Source organism: Elephantulus edwardii, unplaced genomic scaffold (assembly GCF_000299155.1).
Source record: "Elephantulus edwardii isolate Elephantulus edwardi_28Jun2011 unplaced genomic scaffold, EleEdw1.0 scaffold00006, whole genome shotgun sequence".
NCBI classification, from domain to species: Eukaryota; Metazoa; Chordata; class Mammalia; order Macroscelidea; family Macroscelididae; genus Elephantulus; species Elephantulus edwardii.
In genome coordinates, this window is record NW_006399756.1 from 30,925,177 (window position 1) to 30,941,598 (window position 16,422).

Consider the following 16,422-nt stretch of genomic DNA (forward strand, 5'->3'; position numbering starts at 1 on the left):
CAAGCTAAAAAAAAAAAAAGATTTTCTTTCCCCCCTTGTCATTTAAACATGAAAATTAGTGCCTAATTTTGGAAGGTTTTACATTGCACTTGGTCATTGTAAAACTGTTTCTTGATGTTGGGATCTGAGAGTCTCCGCTCTATTCTCTTCAGTCTGGTTGTGTCAGAAGCTGGGGCCCGTGTTGGTTACTTAACTAACCAACCCTTGTCAGGGAAATGAAGTCATTATTATTTTTTTCTAGCAAAGACTCAGTATAGTGTCTTTGTATTTTTTTTTTACAGTCTTCTGATGAGAGCTACCTACCATACGATCTGCCTTAGTCAGCTTTTGCTTAGGTGATGTGGTATGTTGAAGGTCAATCTTGAATTATTGGTTTTAACAGTCTCATGGTTTACTCAACAAAAGTGGTAGTGCAAGAGAGCTGTAGAGGAGGAAGGGAAGGAGAAGGAGAAAAACGTGCATTGATGAATTAATGAAAACCCAGCCTTTCTGTAAGTATTCGTTAAAATTACAGAGAGAGAAAGAGAATATCTTTAATTGGGAAAATAAAAAACTATGGATAATGTGGTTAGTAAGACAAAAGAATTATTTTTTTCCTCCAGTTTGACATTTCTTGTATAAAAAGCAAATCTACATAGAAACTCAATTTTTTTTCCTGTTATTTTTCTATCTTGACAGGAACTTGATCTCAAAATAGCAATTAAGTCTTGTCGCCTAGAGCTAAGTACCAAAAACAGAGAGCGGTGGTGCCATGAAATCCAGATCATGAAGAAGTAAGTGTCTTGATGACTTGTGTTTCCCCATCCAGCCAGATCTCTTCGCAAGGAAGGAGGCCAGGATCTTGCGAACTTAGCTATCTCTCCTTCCTTACATGTGTGTTCTATTTAAAAAAAATAACGCTGCATTATGATTAAAGTTTGGTTTTAAAAGTCATGTAATCATTAGCTGTTCAAACTAACTGCAGTAGGGTCTGTACCCACTCATAGTTGGAAATGGGGTTTCCAAGACTATAGTTATAACAGGAGTCTGCCCATCTTTCTCCCTTATAAGCTACTAGTGGGTTTGAACACCTTTGGGAAACAGCATAGCTCACTGTGCAGTGTGACCCCAGAACTCCCTCAGTTATTAGAGAGATAGATGTCAAAATACAATGAGATACTACCTCATGCCTGTTAGAATGGCAGTGATATTTTTTTAAAATGGAAAATATTAAATGTTTGGTGAGGTTGTAGAGAAACAGTGTTGGTGAGTAAGTGAAATGGCACAGTCACTGTGGAAAACAGTTTGACAGTTCCTCAAAAAGTTGAACATAAAATTACCATGTGACTCATCAGGTACAATCATAGGTACATACCCAAACGTAAAAGCAGAAATCGAAACAGAAACTTACATCTCAGTGTTTATTGCAGCAATGTTCACAACATCCAAAAAAGTAGAAATAATATTTTCATCAGCAGATAAGTAGATGAATAAACTGACACACAATGTCATACTAAAAACCCAATACTTTGGAATCTGTTTCAACTCACAGGAACCCTATTGGGCAGAGTAGAACTGCTGCCAAGAGGGTTTCCCAGGCTGTAACTCTATGGAAGTGGACTCCTACATCTTTCTCCTCTGGAGTAGCTGGTGGATTCCACAGGCAGATGAGCACAGGGCAGATGTTATATAGTGAAACCGGAGATTTTTTGTGGTTACTGGCAGTTGAGGCAGCCCTGGTGACACTTAGTTAAATGTTGGGCTCCTAACTGAAAAGTCATCAGTTCATACCTCCCAGAAGCTAATCAATACAAAGATGAAGCCACCTGCTTTCATTAGCATACACAACTGCCAAAACCTGATAGGGCTTTTCTGCTCATATCGTCTCTGCAAGCTGGAATTGACTCTAATACTGTAGTGAATGAGATGTTGAAGGGAAGGGACCAAGGTGAGTTTTTGCTTAGTGGAGTCATTGAGTGGATGTTAATAATGGTGAAACCATGAAAAAATTCTAATGAAAACTATTTCACATCCTGAAGAATGTAATCAGTGCCACTGAATTACAAATGTTGAAAGTGTTGAGATGGCAGGTGTTTAGTTATGTGTGTTTCCACCACAAAATTTCTTAAAGGAAAGAGGAGGGGGGAAAGTCAACTCCTTATTATCAGGCTCTCCTCTCTGAGGGTGAGTTTGTGTCTTCTAGATCTTGATCCATTATCTGTTACAGTTTCTAGATAAATAAAAATCACTACCCCATTTCTTTTGCACCCATTTTTGTGAATATATTTATCTGTTCCTCCATACCACGTTATACTTACACATGTAGTGACATGTAGAGCAATAAACATTTTGTATCTTATATATTACTGAGGCTAGGGATTTGAGAGTGACTTAATAGGTTGAGTCTCTTCCTTGAAATATCAGGATGCTAATTGGAGCTGCAGTTATCTGAAGACTTGAGTAGAACTGAAATGTCCTTGTCCAAACTCATCTATATGACTGTTAGCTAGAAGTATTGCTTTCTTACCATATTGACCGTTAAATGTTCATGATATGACAGTTGACTTTCCTCCTGCAGCAAGTGAACTGAGAGAACAAAAAGAATGTAGCCAGCTGTTTCATGAGCCACCCTCAGAAGTGGCACTTCAAACTTTCCACCACTTCTTTTGTTAGAAATGAGTCACTGTGTACTTCAGGAGAGGGAGAAATATCAGATAATTCGTTGACATTTTAGATGATCCATAATCATACTTGATGTGATTAACAACAACAACAGATGCTTTAAGAGGACCCCTGGTGGTGTAATGCAGTACACATTGTGCTGCTAACTAAAAGGTGGGCTGTTTGAATCTGTCATCAGTTCTTCCTGAAAAAGATGGCATCAAAATTTACAGCCTCACAACAAAATTTACAGCCTCACAAGCCAATGGGTGCATCCTTTGAGTCAGAACCAACTCATCGGCAGTGGATTTGTTTCAGCTTTTGGAATGTGTTACAGGTAATTCTCACTGTCATGACATCTCTACAGTTAGGTATTGAAGAGGGAGGTAAAGCACACAGAAAACAGTTGTAGAGTCAGAAGTGGGTATGACTGTGTTTGTTCTGATTCCTTTAGCTCTTCTCCACTCTGATGGTTCTCACATTTTACTTTGTGGCAAAATCACCAAGAAATTGTGTTATCAATACAGATGTTAATAACATAGATTTCAGACCCTGCTTGGAAATTCTGTTTCTTTAGGTCTCTGTGGCCTGAGACTTTCATCTGGTTTGGGGATCCACTGCAAAATGATGGCGGAGTTAGTAATTAAGTAATTAAAAAAACAAAAACAACAAAATACCCCAAACCAACAACCTGTTAGAAACCAATATATAGTGTAATTCAGGATTTTTAAAAGAATTTTATTATTGTAGTAAAAACATAGGAAATGCAAGACTTGCCAATTCAATATATTTACATGTACAAATTCATTGACATTGATTGGTGAATCATGGCGTGCAATCATCACCTCTCGCTGTTGCCAGATTTTCCATCATGAACACATACTCAGTCAGTGTAGTGGTTAAGTGTTCAGCTTTTACTAAAAGGCCAATTATTTGAATCCAGCAACTGCTCTGTGGGAGAAAAATCAGGTGATACGCAGATTTACAGCCTTGGAAACTCTGGGACTGTTCTGCTCTGTCCTGCAGTTTTGCTGTGAGTTGGAATTATTGGTGAGATGAGAGCTTCTAAACAGCAATCTTGCCTCCTTCCTGTCCCTGGAAACCATGTGATGGGAACATTAGTCTACTTATAAAAGGGTTGTTGTGACAGGTAATGAGTTAATGCGTGTATAATGTTTACAACACTGCTTGACACACAAATGCAATTGTAGTAATAGTGATAGTATTCTTTTCTAAATATTATCTTTTTAAAGTATTAATTTTTAATTCTATAAATGAGCAATGTCTGTCCCTCTCCTAATTAGCTGTGTTTTCAAAACCAATTCTCTTTGAGTGTAACCATCTCCTTGATGCTTTTTAATTGGAATGCTTTCTCTTTCTGGTCAGGTTGGACCATGCCAATGTTGTAAAGGCCTGTGATGTTCCTGAGGAACTTAATATTTTGATTAATGATGTGCCTCTTCTAGCAATGGAATACTGTTCTGGAGGAGATCTTCGGAAGGTAGTGTTTTAAGATGATGACACAGTAAATCATGGACTTTATTGGAATTGCTTTCAGCAGGGTCATACATAAGGATCAGATAATGCTTAATTAAGAGTTATGACCCCTGATTTTGTAATATAGTTTAATTGGAATACAGCCATGTTTGTTTCTTCTTGTATTTATCTGTGGCTGCTTCTCTGCTAAAGCAGCAGATGGCCTGCAGAGCCCAAAGTAGTTGCTATTTGGCTCTTTGTTTGTATGAAAGGAATATATTACTACTATTAGACCAAAATATTAATGTTTGTTTTAAGGTGATTATAAAACAGTTACTTCCTCAATTGTAAGTTTATCTTTCACAACTCTTTTTTGTTGTTTTTTTCCAAAATTTTTATATTGGTTTGCATATCACAGCTCTTTAAGTCTTTCCATATGACCATTTTTGTCTATGAGGTTGTTGGGTTTTTTTTCAACTTTTTCCAAGTTCAAATACTTTTCCTCTTTATTTTTCCGCACCCTGTCACGAGTAAGAGTCATCGTGTCTTTTTGTATAGTGGTGAAAATTTTTCCTTTTCTTTTCTTTTATCATGATTTGTTCTCTCATTTGAATATTCCCTTAGTGTATAGTTATTAACATATATCTATCTTTATATACCTATTACTGTCCAACAATGTTGGTAATACATACTTAAAATTTTTTTTAAGCTACTCAACAAACCAGAAAATTGCTGCGGTCTTAAAGAAAGCCAGATACTTTCTTTACTTAGTGACATAGGTATGTAATTTATATTACAATTTAATGTCCTTTGGTCCATTGAAGATTTCTGTATACTCTTGAGTATTAAGGCAAATTGTTGGTATACTCAACAAAGCATCAGATTTTTTTAACATCTACCATAAATCAGAAGAATCTAATTATTACTATTACTGCTAAAGATAATGTTGTTATGTTTTTGCTTGGGCTAAGCATTTATCTTGCTTTGGAAAAAAATGGTATGAAACATCCTTAATAATTTTTAGTCCTCTTCATTAACATAGAAATTTTGTTGACAGTAGAATTGCATCTCTTAGGCAAGCTTCTGATAGCTCTTAGGTGGATATTCCTATTTAATCAGCAGCATTCCATTTCAAATATCCCCTAAGTAACTAGTACATAGACCTTTGGAGGAGGAGCATGTTGTGCTGCATCCTGAAATACCACGGGGTTTGAATCCACTGGATGCTACTTGGGAGGAAGATAATGGGTGGTCTGTTCCCATTAAGATTTACAGCCCTGTGGAGGGAGGAAAATGTGCAACAATGAATGACTGAAAACCCAACTTTTCTATTAACTTTTGTTAAAATCAGTTTCCAGAAATTTCTTAAATATTTACAGCTTTGGAAATCCAGTGGAAGGTCTGCATGAGTGAGAATCAACTCGGTATCAGTGGATTTGGTTCTTTTGCATTAGGCCCTAGGGGATGATAGCCTGGTGGTGCAGTGGTTAAATTACTGCTAACCAAAAGCTCAGTGAATACAGTGAGAAAAAGATGTGGCAGTCTGTTTCCATAGAGACCTACAACCTTGGGAACCTGCAGGGCATTCTGCCTTTTCCTCTCGGGTTGTTGTGTATTGACATTGGCTCAGCATCAGTGTATCTGGCTTTGTGGGTCTTTGGCGGAAGTTCAACAGCCAAGAATTTTCCCTGCATATTTTGGTTGTACTTTGGTCATAAGGGCAATCCTGGCTGAAGAGGGTGATTTCAGTGGAATGTAAAGGATATAAGCATAAATATAGGGATTTTTTTTCAGTTGTTTGTTTCATTTTTAGAATGTTGATTTTCATAAGTTAAATTAGTATATATATATATAATTCTGAAGTATTAATAAATGTTAACAGATTTTACTGCGGAGGGAATCTGGACTACTGTCACCTTATTTTGTTGTTGTTATTATGTGCTGTCGAGTTGCTTGCAACTCACAACAACCCTATGTTAGCATTGATCATTTTAGTTATAATGTTGTTGTTATGTGCTGTCGACCCTATGCTTGAAGTACAATATTGTCATTGCTAGATCCATCTTAGTTATAATAGTCTGTGGAAATATGAAAGTCCGAACCAATCTATACATAATGTGAAATTAATTTTTTTAACTCAGTGTTTTCTATTATCTCTGAATATATTCTAAACTTTATTTAGGGTCTGGGATTCGTTATTTGCATGAAAACAAAATTATACATCGTGACCTAAAACCTGAAAACATAGTTCTTCAGGATGTTGGTGGGAAGGTAGGTGAACCCGAGGAAATGTTCCTTGCCTATTGAATATCATTTCCCTCACACATTTACTCTTTCAAGTTTGATGTCCTTTGTACTTTTCTGTCCCAATTCTCACCACATTAAACTGTGGTTGAGTTTAGTTGTCTGTGTTCTATGCTAAACAGAAACTCCATTAGAGAAAGAATTTCCAGTCTGGCCTATTCCTGTTTCCAGCATAGCATATAGCAGGGATAAAGTCAGTGAGTAAATAATGTGTTAGCGCTGTTTGATTCCTATACAACTAAACATTTACGTACATGCGTGTGCGCACATATATTAGGGGTCAGCTTTAAGAAAAATAAAATATATATGTACTTTAAAAAAACAACAACTTTAAAAAATCATTTTCCTCTTCAAAATACTGGCTTCTAAGTATAATTCAAATTCAGAGCCTTTCTCAGATTCTGGAATAAGTCATCTTGAAAATAAGCAGAAATTAAGAATTGACTTGTGAGATATTTCTTTGATTACTTTTCTTGCTTTTAGCATATAGTTCCATTTCAGTAAATACTTAAAAACCCAAATGTTCTAACTTGAATTGGTTTGGCAGAACCTTGAATTATTGGCTGGCTCTTTAATTAGTGTAGATGGTGGGCAGCTGGAGGGGATGGTTGTACTGCTCTCAGGAATGTTGCATTTATTTTTTTAACACCAACTCTTTCTACTTTCTTTTGTATCTAAAGATTTCAGGGTGTTCTTGAAATGGAGTTATTTTCTCACATTTGGTCCACTCTATGATGGTACATCAACTTTAGAAGTTGAAGTTAGCCTTACCTCTGTCTTCTAGTATAATGGGTCGAGCCTATTCTCACTAATAAAATAAAAACTTTTATTTAATTTTCACCATGCATAAGGCATTTTGTTAAGTTCTTTATTCAGTGTTTCATTGAATTGTACTAATAATTCTGTGAAGTAGGAACTGTTAGTAATTCCATTATGTGTGAAACTGGAAGAGGTTATATATTAGTAACTTGATCAAGGTCACTTGGGTACTGATAGTGGTGTTCATGATTGAAACATGTTTGTTATTCCAGAGCCCAGATTCTTTACTAACATCCTCTCTACAACCTTTTTTTCCCCCCTCCAGATTTCTCAACCACTTAAAATGACTTTGCTTTTATTATTTTGTAGATCTTGCATAAAATAATTGATCTAGGATATGCCAAAGACGTTGATCAAGGAAGTCTGTGTACATCATTTGTGGGAACACTACAGTATTTGGTAGGCATGTGTTATTTCTTTGAATTTCACTGTGTAAGAGACTCATTCTTATTTTTATTTTGTATTGGTTTGCTCACAAAATTCATTACATTGTTTCATACTGTTCTTCATTCATACTGTTTTCATACAATCATTCTCCTGCATTATGTTTTATCAATCATTCTCATTTTTAATTGTAATGAATATTAAAAAACCCACTGGCATTGAGCCAGTTCTGATTTGTAGCAACCTTCTATGAGGTTTCTGAGGCTGTAATATGCAGAAGACTGCCCATCTTTCTTGTGATGGAGCAATTGGTGCATTCCAATTACTGATCTTAACATGTTTATCCATTATGCTATCAGGGCACCTTAGTCATGAATATAGTTAAAGTAAGATCTTCTATACAGTGTTGTTGAAAGTATTGTTTTCCTCTCTCTTTCTTTTTTAAAGGCTCCAGAGCTTTTTGAAAATAAACCTTACACAGCCACTGTTGATTACTGGAGCTTTGGAACCATGGTATTTGAATGTATTGCTGGATATAGGCCTTTTTTGCATCATCTTCAGCCATTTACCTGGTAAGAAGTGGATGAGAAGTTTGGTGTGGTTAGTGGAAATGGAATTTTAATTTTTTTCTTTAGGTATAGTTGTGCTTTTAAAACACAAAATGTAATTACACTACATGGAATGCAGTTGTGTTTGTCAGAATCAAAATGTCAACTTTATTTTTGTAGGCATCAGAGTTATCAAAGGTAACTTTATTTTTGTAGGCATGAAAAGATTAAGAAGAAGGACCCCAAGTGTATATTTGCATCTGAAGAGATGACAGGAGAAGTTCGGTTCAGTAGCCATTTACCTCAACCAAATAGCCTTTGTAGGTAAGTGTTTTTAGCTGAGGAGTTTTTCCTCAGTTTCTCCATGATCGTTAAGAGAACAGTAGGGTAGTTGTCTACCTCAAGTTACATTGTCCAGGAGCACGTTCAATAAGGATGGAGATATTATACTGCTAGCCACAAGGTCACAGGTTCAAATCCACCAGTTGGTCCACAGGAGACAGTTGAGCAGTCTCCTCCTGTTAAGAATTATAGCCTCAGAAATGCAGTGAATGGTTGTTGTGAGTCAAAATCAACCTCAGGGGGTTTTGTGCTAGCAGCCACATGGTGTTATAAGTACTTGAAAGCTGATTAGAGTAAATAAGAACTTAATTTTAAAAGTTAAAATTTTTGATTAATCTAAATGTAGATAGAGTGATAACCATATTGGACAGCTCGAATCTAGTGGAAACAACTGTTGCTATTATTCAACTGATTTTGTTTACCTACTAAGAAGATTTTTAAGATTATGTGTTCTTAGAAAATGGAGCTAGACTTACCTGTTTGAGTTACTATAAACTAAATATCTATTTTGTTACTGTTTTTTATAGAAAACATTTGTTTCTTATTATTCCATTAATTATTTGAAAATGATACAAATTGTTGATGAGAAAGAAAATGGACAGCCAGTAAAATTATGGGTAGTCCTCAGGTTGGAAATTAGATCTATTACTCTGTCTTTTAGAATCTTTAGGTCAATCAAAATAGATGCATTTAACTCTTAATTTACCTTTACTTTGGTACAAAAAAAGGCTCAAAGCTATTCCAGTGATTTAAAAGGTGAAAATGTTAACAAGTAAAGGTGATTGTAATGAAGACTTTGTTCTGAGTCTGCATTGTTTTAGTTGATTCAAAGTGAAGACAGATTTATATAATTCTAACATTGACATGAAATAGTGTTGCATTCATCATCAAAAATGACATTTCAAGATCTATCCTGAGGTACAATGTCAGCAATAGGCTAATATCACAAGAACCTATTAATATGAACACACCTATGACTATAACCAAAGGTGAAGAAATTAAAGATTTCCTCCGACTTCCTTACAGTGCTGATTTCTGCCAACCTCTTTAAAATGCTAAAAAGCAAGGATATCAGTTTAAAGACTGAAGGGTACCTGACTCAAGCCATGGCATTTTTCTCCATTTGTTTCATATGTTTGGGGAAATACGACAATGAGTAAAGACTAAAGAAGACTTGATGCATTTGAATTGTGAGTTGGTGAAGAGTATTAAATATCATTTGGATTGCCAAAAGAACAAATACATCTGTCCTGGAGAAAGTGTAACCAAGGATGCATCAGATTGTGTGTCCTTTCACAGTACTTATTAAATCTATATGCTGAATGAATAAACTGCATCATAAGAGTGGAGAATGTGACATCAGATTGGAGGAAGACTCATTAACAACCTACACCATGCAGATGACCGCTCTGCTTGTTGACAATGAGGGGAACTAGGGGAGCTCTGGTGGCCTAGTGGCAAGGAGATGAAACTACAATCCCAGAGGCGCACGGTTCAAATCCACCAGATGCTGTGCCGGGGAAGGAGGGACAATCTCCTCCTGTACCAGTCAGATCTGATTTGACGGTACACTCACACAAAAAAAATAATAAAAATTTAAAAAAAGAAAATGAGGGGAACTCAAAACACTTAGTGAAAGTCAAAGACTGTATCATTCAGTATGCATTACATCTCAAAGAAAACAAAAATTCTCACAACTGAACCAACAGGCAATATCATGATAGAGCAAAGACTGAAGTTGTGAAGGATTTAATGGGGGATCCTTAGTACTGTAAAAAAATAATCATCAGGAAAAGGGTGTTGGACCCAGATACCTGAACAACAAAACTCTGGCAGTGGGGAAGTTTAACATGTGTGGGGTCAAGGGAATACTAGATCTACAGATGCTGAAGGAAATAAGGACTTTCCTTCATAACTGACAAAGAGAGAGGGCTTTCTTTTGAGCTTGTATCCTGAATTTGGACTTTCAGCAACCTTCAATATGGGTTACATCTCAACATCAGGGAAACAAAAATCCTCTCCAGTGGGCCAGTAGGCAATATCCTGATGGATGGAGAAGAAATAGAAATTTTCAGTCATTTTGTCTTGTTTGTATCTGCAGTCAACACGCTTGACAACAGCAGCCAGGAAATCAGAAGACGTATTGCATTGGTAAAGTCTGCCATCAGGGACCTCTCCAAGGTGCTGGAAAACAATGATGTCAGTTTGAAGACAGGTGCAAATAATTCAAACCATAATTTTTTTCAGTTCCTTGCTATGCTACTGAAAGGTGGACAGTGAATAAGTAAGACAGAAGAAGAATCGATGCCTTTAATTTGGGGTGTTGAAGAAGAGGGCTGAATATCCCACAGACTGCTTGAAAGGACAAACAAATGTGTCTTGGAAATGGTGCAATTGGGGTGTTCCTTGGAGGCAAGGATGGTGAACCGTGGTCTCAGTTAACTTTCGGCATGTTGTCAGGAGGGGCCAATCCTTGAAAAAGAACATCGTGCTTGGAAATGTTGAGGATCAGCGCAGGAGGGAAAGACTTCCAATGAAACGGATTAACACAGTGACTGTAACCGTGGGCTCAAGTAGGCCAGAGATGGGCAAGATGTCACAGGATAGGACAGGTTTCATATGATTTCATATCATAAGGTACTGTGATTAGTAGTCAACTTGGTGTCACCTAACAAGAACAAACTGTAAGAAAATAAATTTGTTAAAGAAATCAAATGATCTATTGGGCAGATCTATTGCCCTGGAGATCTTGAACGTGGCAAAGAACAAGGGTATCAATTTAAAGATAAGGTGCACCTGTCAAACTATGGTATTTTCACTAGTTGCATGTGCATGTCAAAGGTAGACATTGAATAAGGTAGACTGAAGAAGAATTGATGCTTTGTATTGTAATGCTGGCAAAGAATATTGAATATACCACAGGTAACCAAAAGAATGAACAAATCTCTCTCAGAAGAAGTATAACCAAAGTGCTCCATGGCAGCAAGGTTGTTGTGTTGAGAATTTGGCTGAAAGCAGAGAGTACCAGAGGAATGTCTATCTGTGTTTCATTGATTATGCAAAGGCATTTGACTGTGTGGATCATAGCAAACTCTGGCTGACTCTGAGAAGAATGGGAATCCCTGAACACTTGATCGTGTTTAGGCGAAACCTATACTTGGACCAGGAGGCAGTCCTCAGAACAGAGCAAGGAGATACTGCATGGTTCTAAATTGAGAAGGGTGTATGTGAAGGATGTATTCTGTCTGCATACCTTTTCAGTCTTTATGCAGAACAGATCATTCGGGAGTCTGGGCTGTATAAGGAGGAATGTAGCATCACAATTTAGCCTTTAATATGGATTGAAGCTCAACATCAAGAAAACAATGATTCTCACCACGGGGCCAATTGGCAGCATTATGATAGATGGTAAAGAGACTGAGATTGTTAACAATTTTAGTTTGCTTGTCTCCACAATCAACACTCTTGGTACCAGCAGCCAGGAAATCAAAAGACGGATTGCATTGGAAAAGTTGGCTGTTTGGGACCTCTCCAGAGTACTGCAGAGCAGCAGTGTCAGTCTTGAGACTAAGGTGTGCCTTACCCAGGCCATAGTCTTCACAATTGCTTAATATGCGTCAGAGAGCTGGGAAATGACTAAAGATGATAGAAAGAGAATTGATGCTTTTGAGCTGTAGTGCTGGAGAAGAGTATTGAAGGTACCATGGACTGCCAGAAGAACAAAAAGGTTTGTCCTAGAGAGGGTGAAACCAGGCTGCTTCTTGGAGGCAAGGCTTCTGAAGCTTTGTCTGACATCCTTTGGGCATGTTGCAAGGAGGGACTGACTTGTCCTTGGAGAGGGACGTCAAGCTCGGAAGGGGGAGGGATGGAGAAAGAGGGACACCATCGATGAAATGGATTGATGCAGTGACTGGGGTAGTGAGGGTAGATGTGTCAGAGACAGTAAAGTTGGCACAGGATAGAGCAGGTTTCAGGGCTGTTGTACATAGGTTCACCATGAGTCACAGTTGACTCAACAGCACATAACCACAACATACTTTGGGCTTGTTACCAGGAAAAGTTAGTCCTCAGAAAAGGATATCATGCTTGGCAAAGTGAATGGCCAGTGATGGAGAATACTTTGAATGAAATGAGATGATATGCCGAGTACTGTGTTCTCGAGGACAACACAGATTGGGAGGATGATACAGGATTGGAGCTGACTCAACAGTACCTAACATCAATAACAAAGATAGTGGTGCAGTGTTTAAAGATGATAGGCTCCTCACTCAAAAATGGTGGCTCACTCCATTGCTTTGGATGTGTGAGGGCTCTCCATACCAAAACCCATAGCCCATTGTCATCAAATTGATTTCCATGTGTAGGGACTCTGTACAGCAAGGTAAAATTATACCATGGAAGGACCAGTCTTTGGAGAACGGCATTGTGCTTGGAAGAGCAGAGGGACAGACCCCAAATGAGATGGATTAACACAGTAACTGGGGTAATAAGGGTAGGTGTATTGGAGTCAGAAAAATTGGCTCCGGATAAAGCAGGGTTCAGTCATAATTGACTTGACAGCACGTAACAACAAAAATTCTTTAGGGAAGCAGACTCTCTCATCTTTCTCCGGTAGAACCACTCAGAGATTTGAACCATTGACTTTTTGGTTAGTTGAACACTTTAACCACTATGCCACTAGCTAGTCCTGCCAGTCTATGTTCCTTAAAGTGCTTGCATCTCTCATTCCAGGGTTCTACCTGTCATTTTTCCCAGTTGCAGTGGCAAATGACGCAAATTATAAAAATTCTAGTCCTTTCCTGTTTCTCTTCATTGGCTATGACAGACCAGTGACCAGTGTGAAGTCTTGCTTAAAAGGATACGTAAGATTAGGATGTTTCTAATTTGAGGACTGCCTGTGTTCTTTTTTAAAAAATAATGTTTAAGGAAAATTAACTCACTCACTGCTGTTAAGTCCAGTTCCAACTCACGACAGCCTCCACTGGGTTTCCAAAGCTGTGACTCTCCGTAGGTGACCGCCTTGTCATTGTCCAGCAGAATAACTGGGGGATGTGAACCACCAACTTTACTGTCAGCAGCACAGCATGCAGCACATGATACCACCAGCACCAGAGTCCCTTAAAGAAAAGTGAGAACATCTAAATATGATTTTAACCTTATTTTTTAATCTTCTTTAGTTTAATAGTAGAACCCATGGAAAACTGGCTGCAGTTGATGCTGAATTGGGATCCTCAGCAAAGAGGGGGACCTGTTGACCTTGTTTCAAAGCAGCCAAGATGTTTTCTGTTAATGGATCACATTCTGAATCTGAAGGTTGGTTTTCATGGTGTCAACTTTGTTAAACCTCCTTTGAAGTTAATATTTATTTTGAAAATTAACAGTGTATTTTAATTTTTTCTCGATGTTTATTGAAAAAGAAAATTCTGTTTATTGAGCTAATGCATTTTATTTCTTTAGCAAGCCATCTCCTTAGTTATGCTTCTAAGTGGCTTTTTTTCTTACTCCTTTGAAATAGCTTTTATGTTGTAACCTCATTCTTTAGGTCTAATTATAATATACTCGATTTAGTGCAGAATGGCTGGTAAGCTTCTATCTATACTTCCCATTATGCCGTTCATGTAGCACGGACTGCCCATCTCCTGAAATGCCTTTTTACTCCCCTGTCCACATATTGAGTAAATAGATGGATCCATTTAAGATGGATTTCTTCTCCCTTTCTCGCCTTTCCCTTCAGCGTACTGTGGTAAGTGGGATCTAGCAGCACTTACGCTGGCTTGACGTCCATCCTCTAAATGTCCAACATAACATTTCTATCCAAAATTCCCATTATTATTAGACTTGTATTTCATGTCTATTTCTGTCAATGGCAGCCATCCTGGTGTGAGATCTGCCTGGAGGGGGAATTGAACGGCAAGTCTCAGAGGTTCATTTGTGTTATTATAGTCCATGGCAATTATGAAGATTCCTTTCCCTGACCCACTCCTCTTTTTAAACATAAATGATTATTATATATTAAACGAAAATCTCTTACAATCTGTTAAGAGATATAGTGACAGTCCTGTTATGACATTTGGAATTGCCATTTAAAAAAAGAATTCATTTCAATTTGGCTGTTCAGTTTGGTGTTCCTGTGACACTACTTAATTGAACGTCTCTGTCAAGACTTGTAAATAGAATTAATAGTGGCCTTGGACTAATGCCTTTACCTCTGTAAGCATGTTGAACAGAGGTAATTTTAATCATTTGCATATATTGTTAAGTTTTGGAAAAACTGAGGAATTCATTTGCATGGTTTATCCAAGGACAGTGGAAGGAAGAGAATTTAAAATCATGTTGGGTTCAAAAAACTGACCTCTTTGGCTCACCTTGATTATCTGGATTGAGGCCCATCCAACTCAGCCTCACACCTGTTTGGCGTCCTTGGACTACTTAGGCTGGGGTGTTAGTTGAGAGCAACAAGATCATTTTCTTATCTAACTTTAGACCCTATTGCAGGTTACTTAACTGCTCTGGGACTTTGGTAAAGTATGAAAAATGAGGACAAAAATGCTTTTCTTGTTTAAAGAGAAGCCTACTATCAGAAGATTTTGACTCCTGGCATGGGGGTAGATAGACAGTAATGTAGCTAGGAGTTCTGGTTCAGGTTAACCATTTTATCCACTGTGTGATTCCCAAACAAGTAGTATCTCACTTTCTCCCTCATTCCTCCTTGCTGTCAAATCAGAACTGGCCCTTCGTTGGTTTTCCAAGGTTGTGAATTGCAGGAGAGGAGATCACCCATTTTTCTCCCTTGAAGTGCTAGTGGATTCAGACTGCCAGAGAGGCCAACTTGGCCTTTGGATTAGCTCTGCAATTCCCTTCAGCTTACACCACCAAAGCTCCCCAAACCTTGTGTAGTACAGAGAGAATGCCTTTTGTTAGTATTTCCCTATAATATATTTAATACTGAGTCTCATGTAGCAAGTTATCAATAATCTTAACTCCCTTTTTTCCCCCCATTTATACAGATAGTACACATCTTAAATATGACCTCTGCAAAGATAATTTCTTTTTTGTTGCCTCCTGATGAAAGCCTTCATTCACTGCAGTCTCGTATTGAGCGTGAAACTGGAATAAATACTGGTTCTCAGGAGCTTCTTTCAGAGACAGGAATTTCTCTGGACCCTCGGAAACCAGCCTCACAATGTGTTCTCGATGGAGTTGTAAGAAAATTCTAATATACCTAGACTGTGAGAAACTGTATAAAAAGATTGCGTGTTTAGTGTATTACTATTTTCATATATGTGTATATATTGTCCTTTGGGGGCTGCTGAACATATTATTAAAATTCTACCTATCACTCTTATTATTGCTTTGTGAGATTTTCTGTGACTTTTTCGCTGATGCCAATTCTGTCCTCCCTCTTTCTCTTCTTTCTTGTACTTGAAGCCTAAACCTATTACCATCAAGTGATTATGACTCATAGCGACCCTTACAGAACAGAGATTTCCACAGCTGTAAGTCTTTATGGAAGCAGACTGCCACATCTTTCTCCTGTAGAGTAGCTGGTGGATTCCAGCTGCCAGTCTTTCAGTTAGCAGACATTGTGCTTTTAGGACTTCTCTTACTTGAAACGTGTTGTTGTTACGTGCTGTTGAGTCGAGTATGACTCTGTGATAGTGACCTCTTTAAACAACAGATCTGAAACCTGCCGTGTCCTGTGCCATCTTCACCATAGCTAAGCCTATTGCTGCAGCCACTCTATCACTCTGCCTTGTTGAGGGATCTTCTTTTCTTTTGCTGAACTTTAATCTGTAAGTCCTGCCTAAGATTATGTAGATGGTAAAATATGACTGTGGCCATAACCTCCCCCCATACTTTTTTTTAAACTTTATTGAGGTACATTTTACATATCATTCACTCATTTCAA

The 16,422-nt window shown here is 37.8% G+C and overlaps 1 protein-coding gene across 1 annotated transcript in view; it reads left to right on the top strand.

The window, feature by feature from the left end:
• CHUK (conserved helix-loop-helix ubiquitous kinase) overlaps window positions 1-16,422 on the top strand; it is a 43,055-nt gene that overhangs the window by 5,685 nt on the left and 20,948 nt on the right. Inside the window, exons 2-10 of the mRNA XM_006880033.1 lie at window positions 679-773; window positions 4,027-4,141; window positions 4,826-4,895; window positions 6,299-6,387; window positions 7,549-7,638; window positions 8,071-8,195; window positions 8,388-8,495; window positions 13,691-13,826; window positions 15,521-15,715. Of these exons, the coding sequence (XP_006880095.1) occupies window positions 679-773; window positions 4,027-4,141; window positions 4,826-4,895; window positions 6,299-6,387; window positions 7,549-7,638; window positions 8,071-8,195; window positions 8,388-8,495; window positions 13,691-13,826; window positions 15,521-15,715 (1,023 nt within the window). The remainder of the gene's footprint in view (window positions 1-678; window positions 774-4,026; window positions 4,142-4,825; window positions 4,896-6,298; window positions 6,388-7,548; window positions 7,639-8,070; window positions 8,196-8,387; window positions 8,496-13,690; window positions 13,827-15,520; window positions 15,716-16,422) is intronic.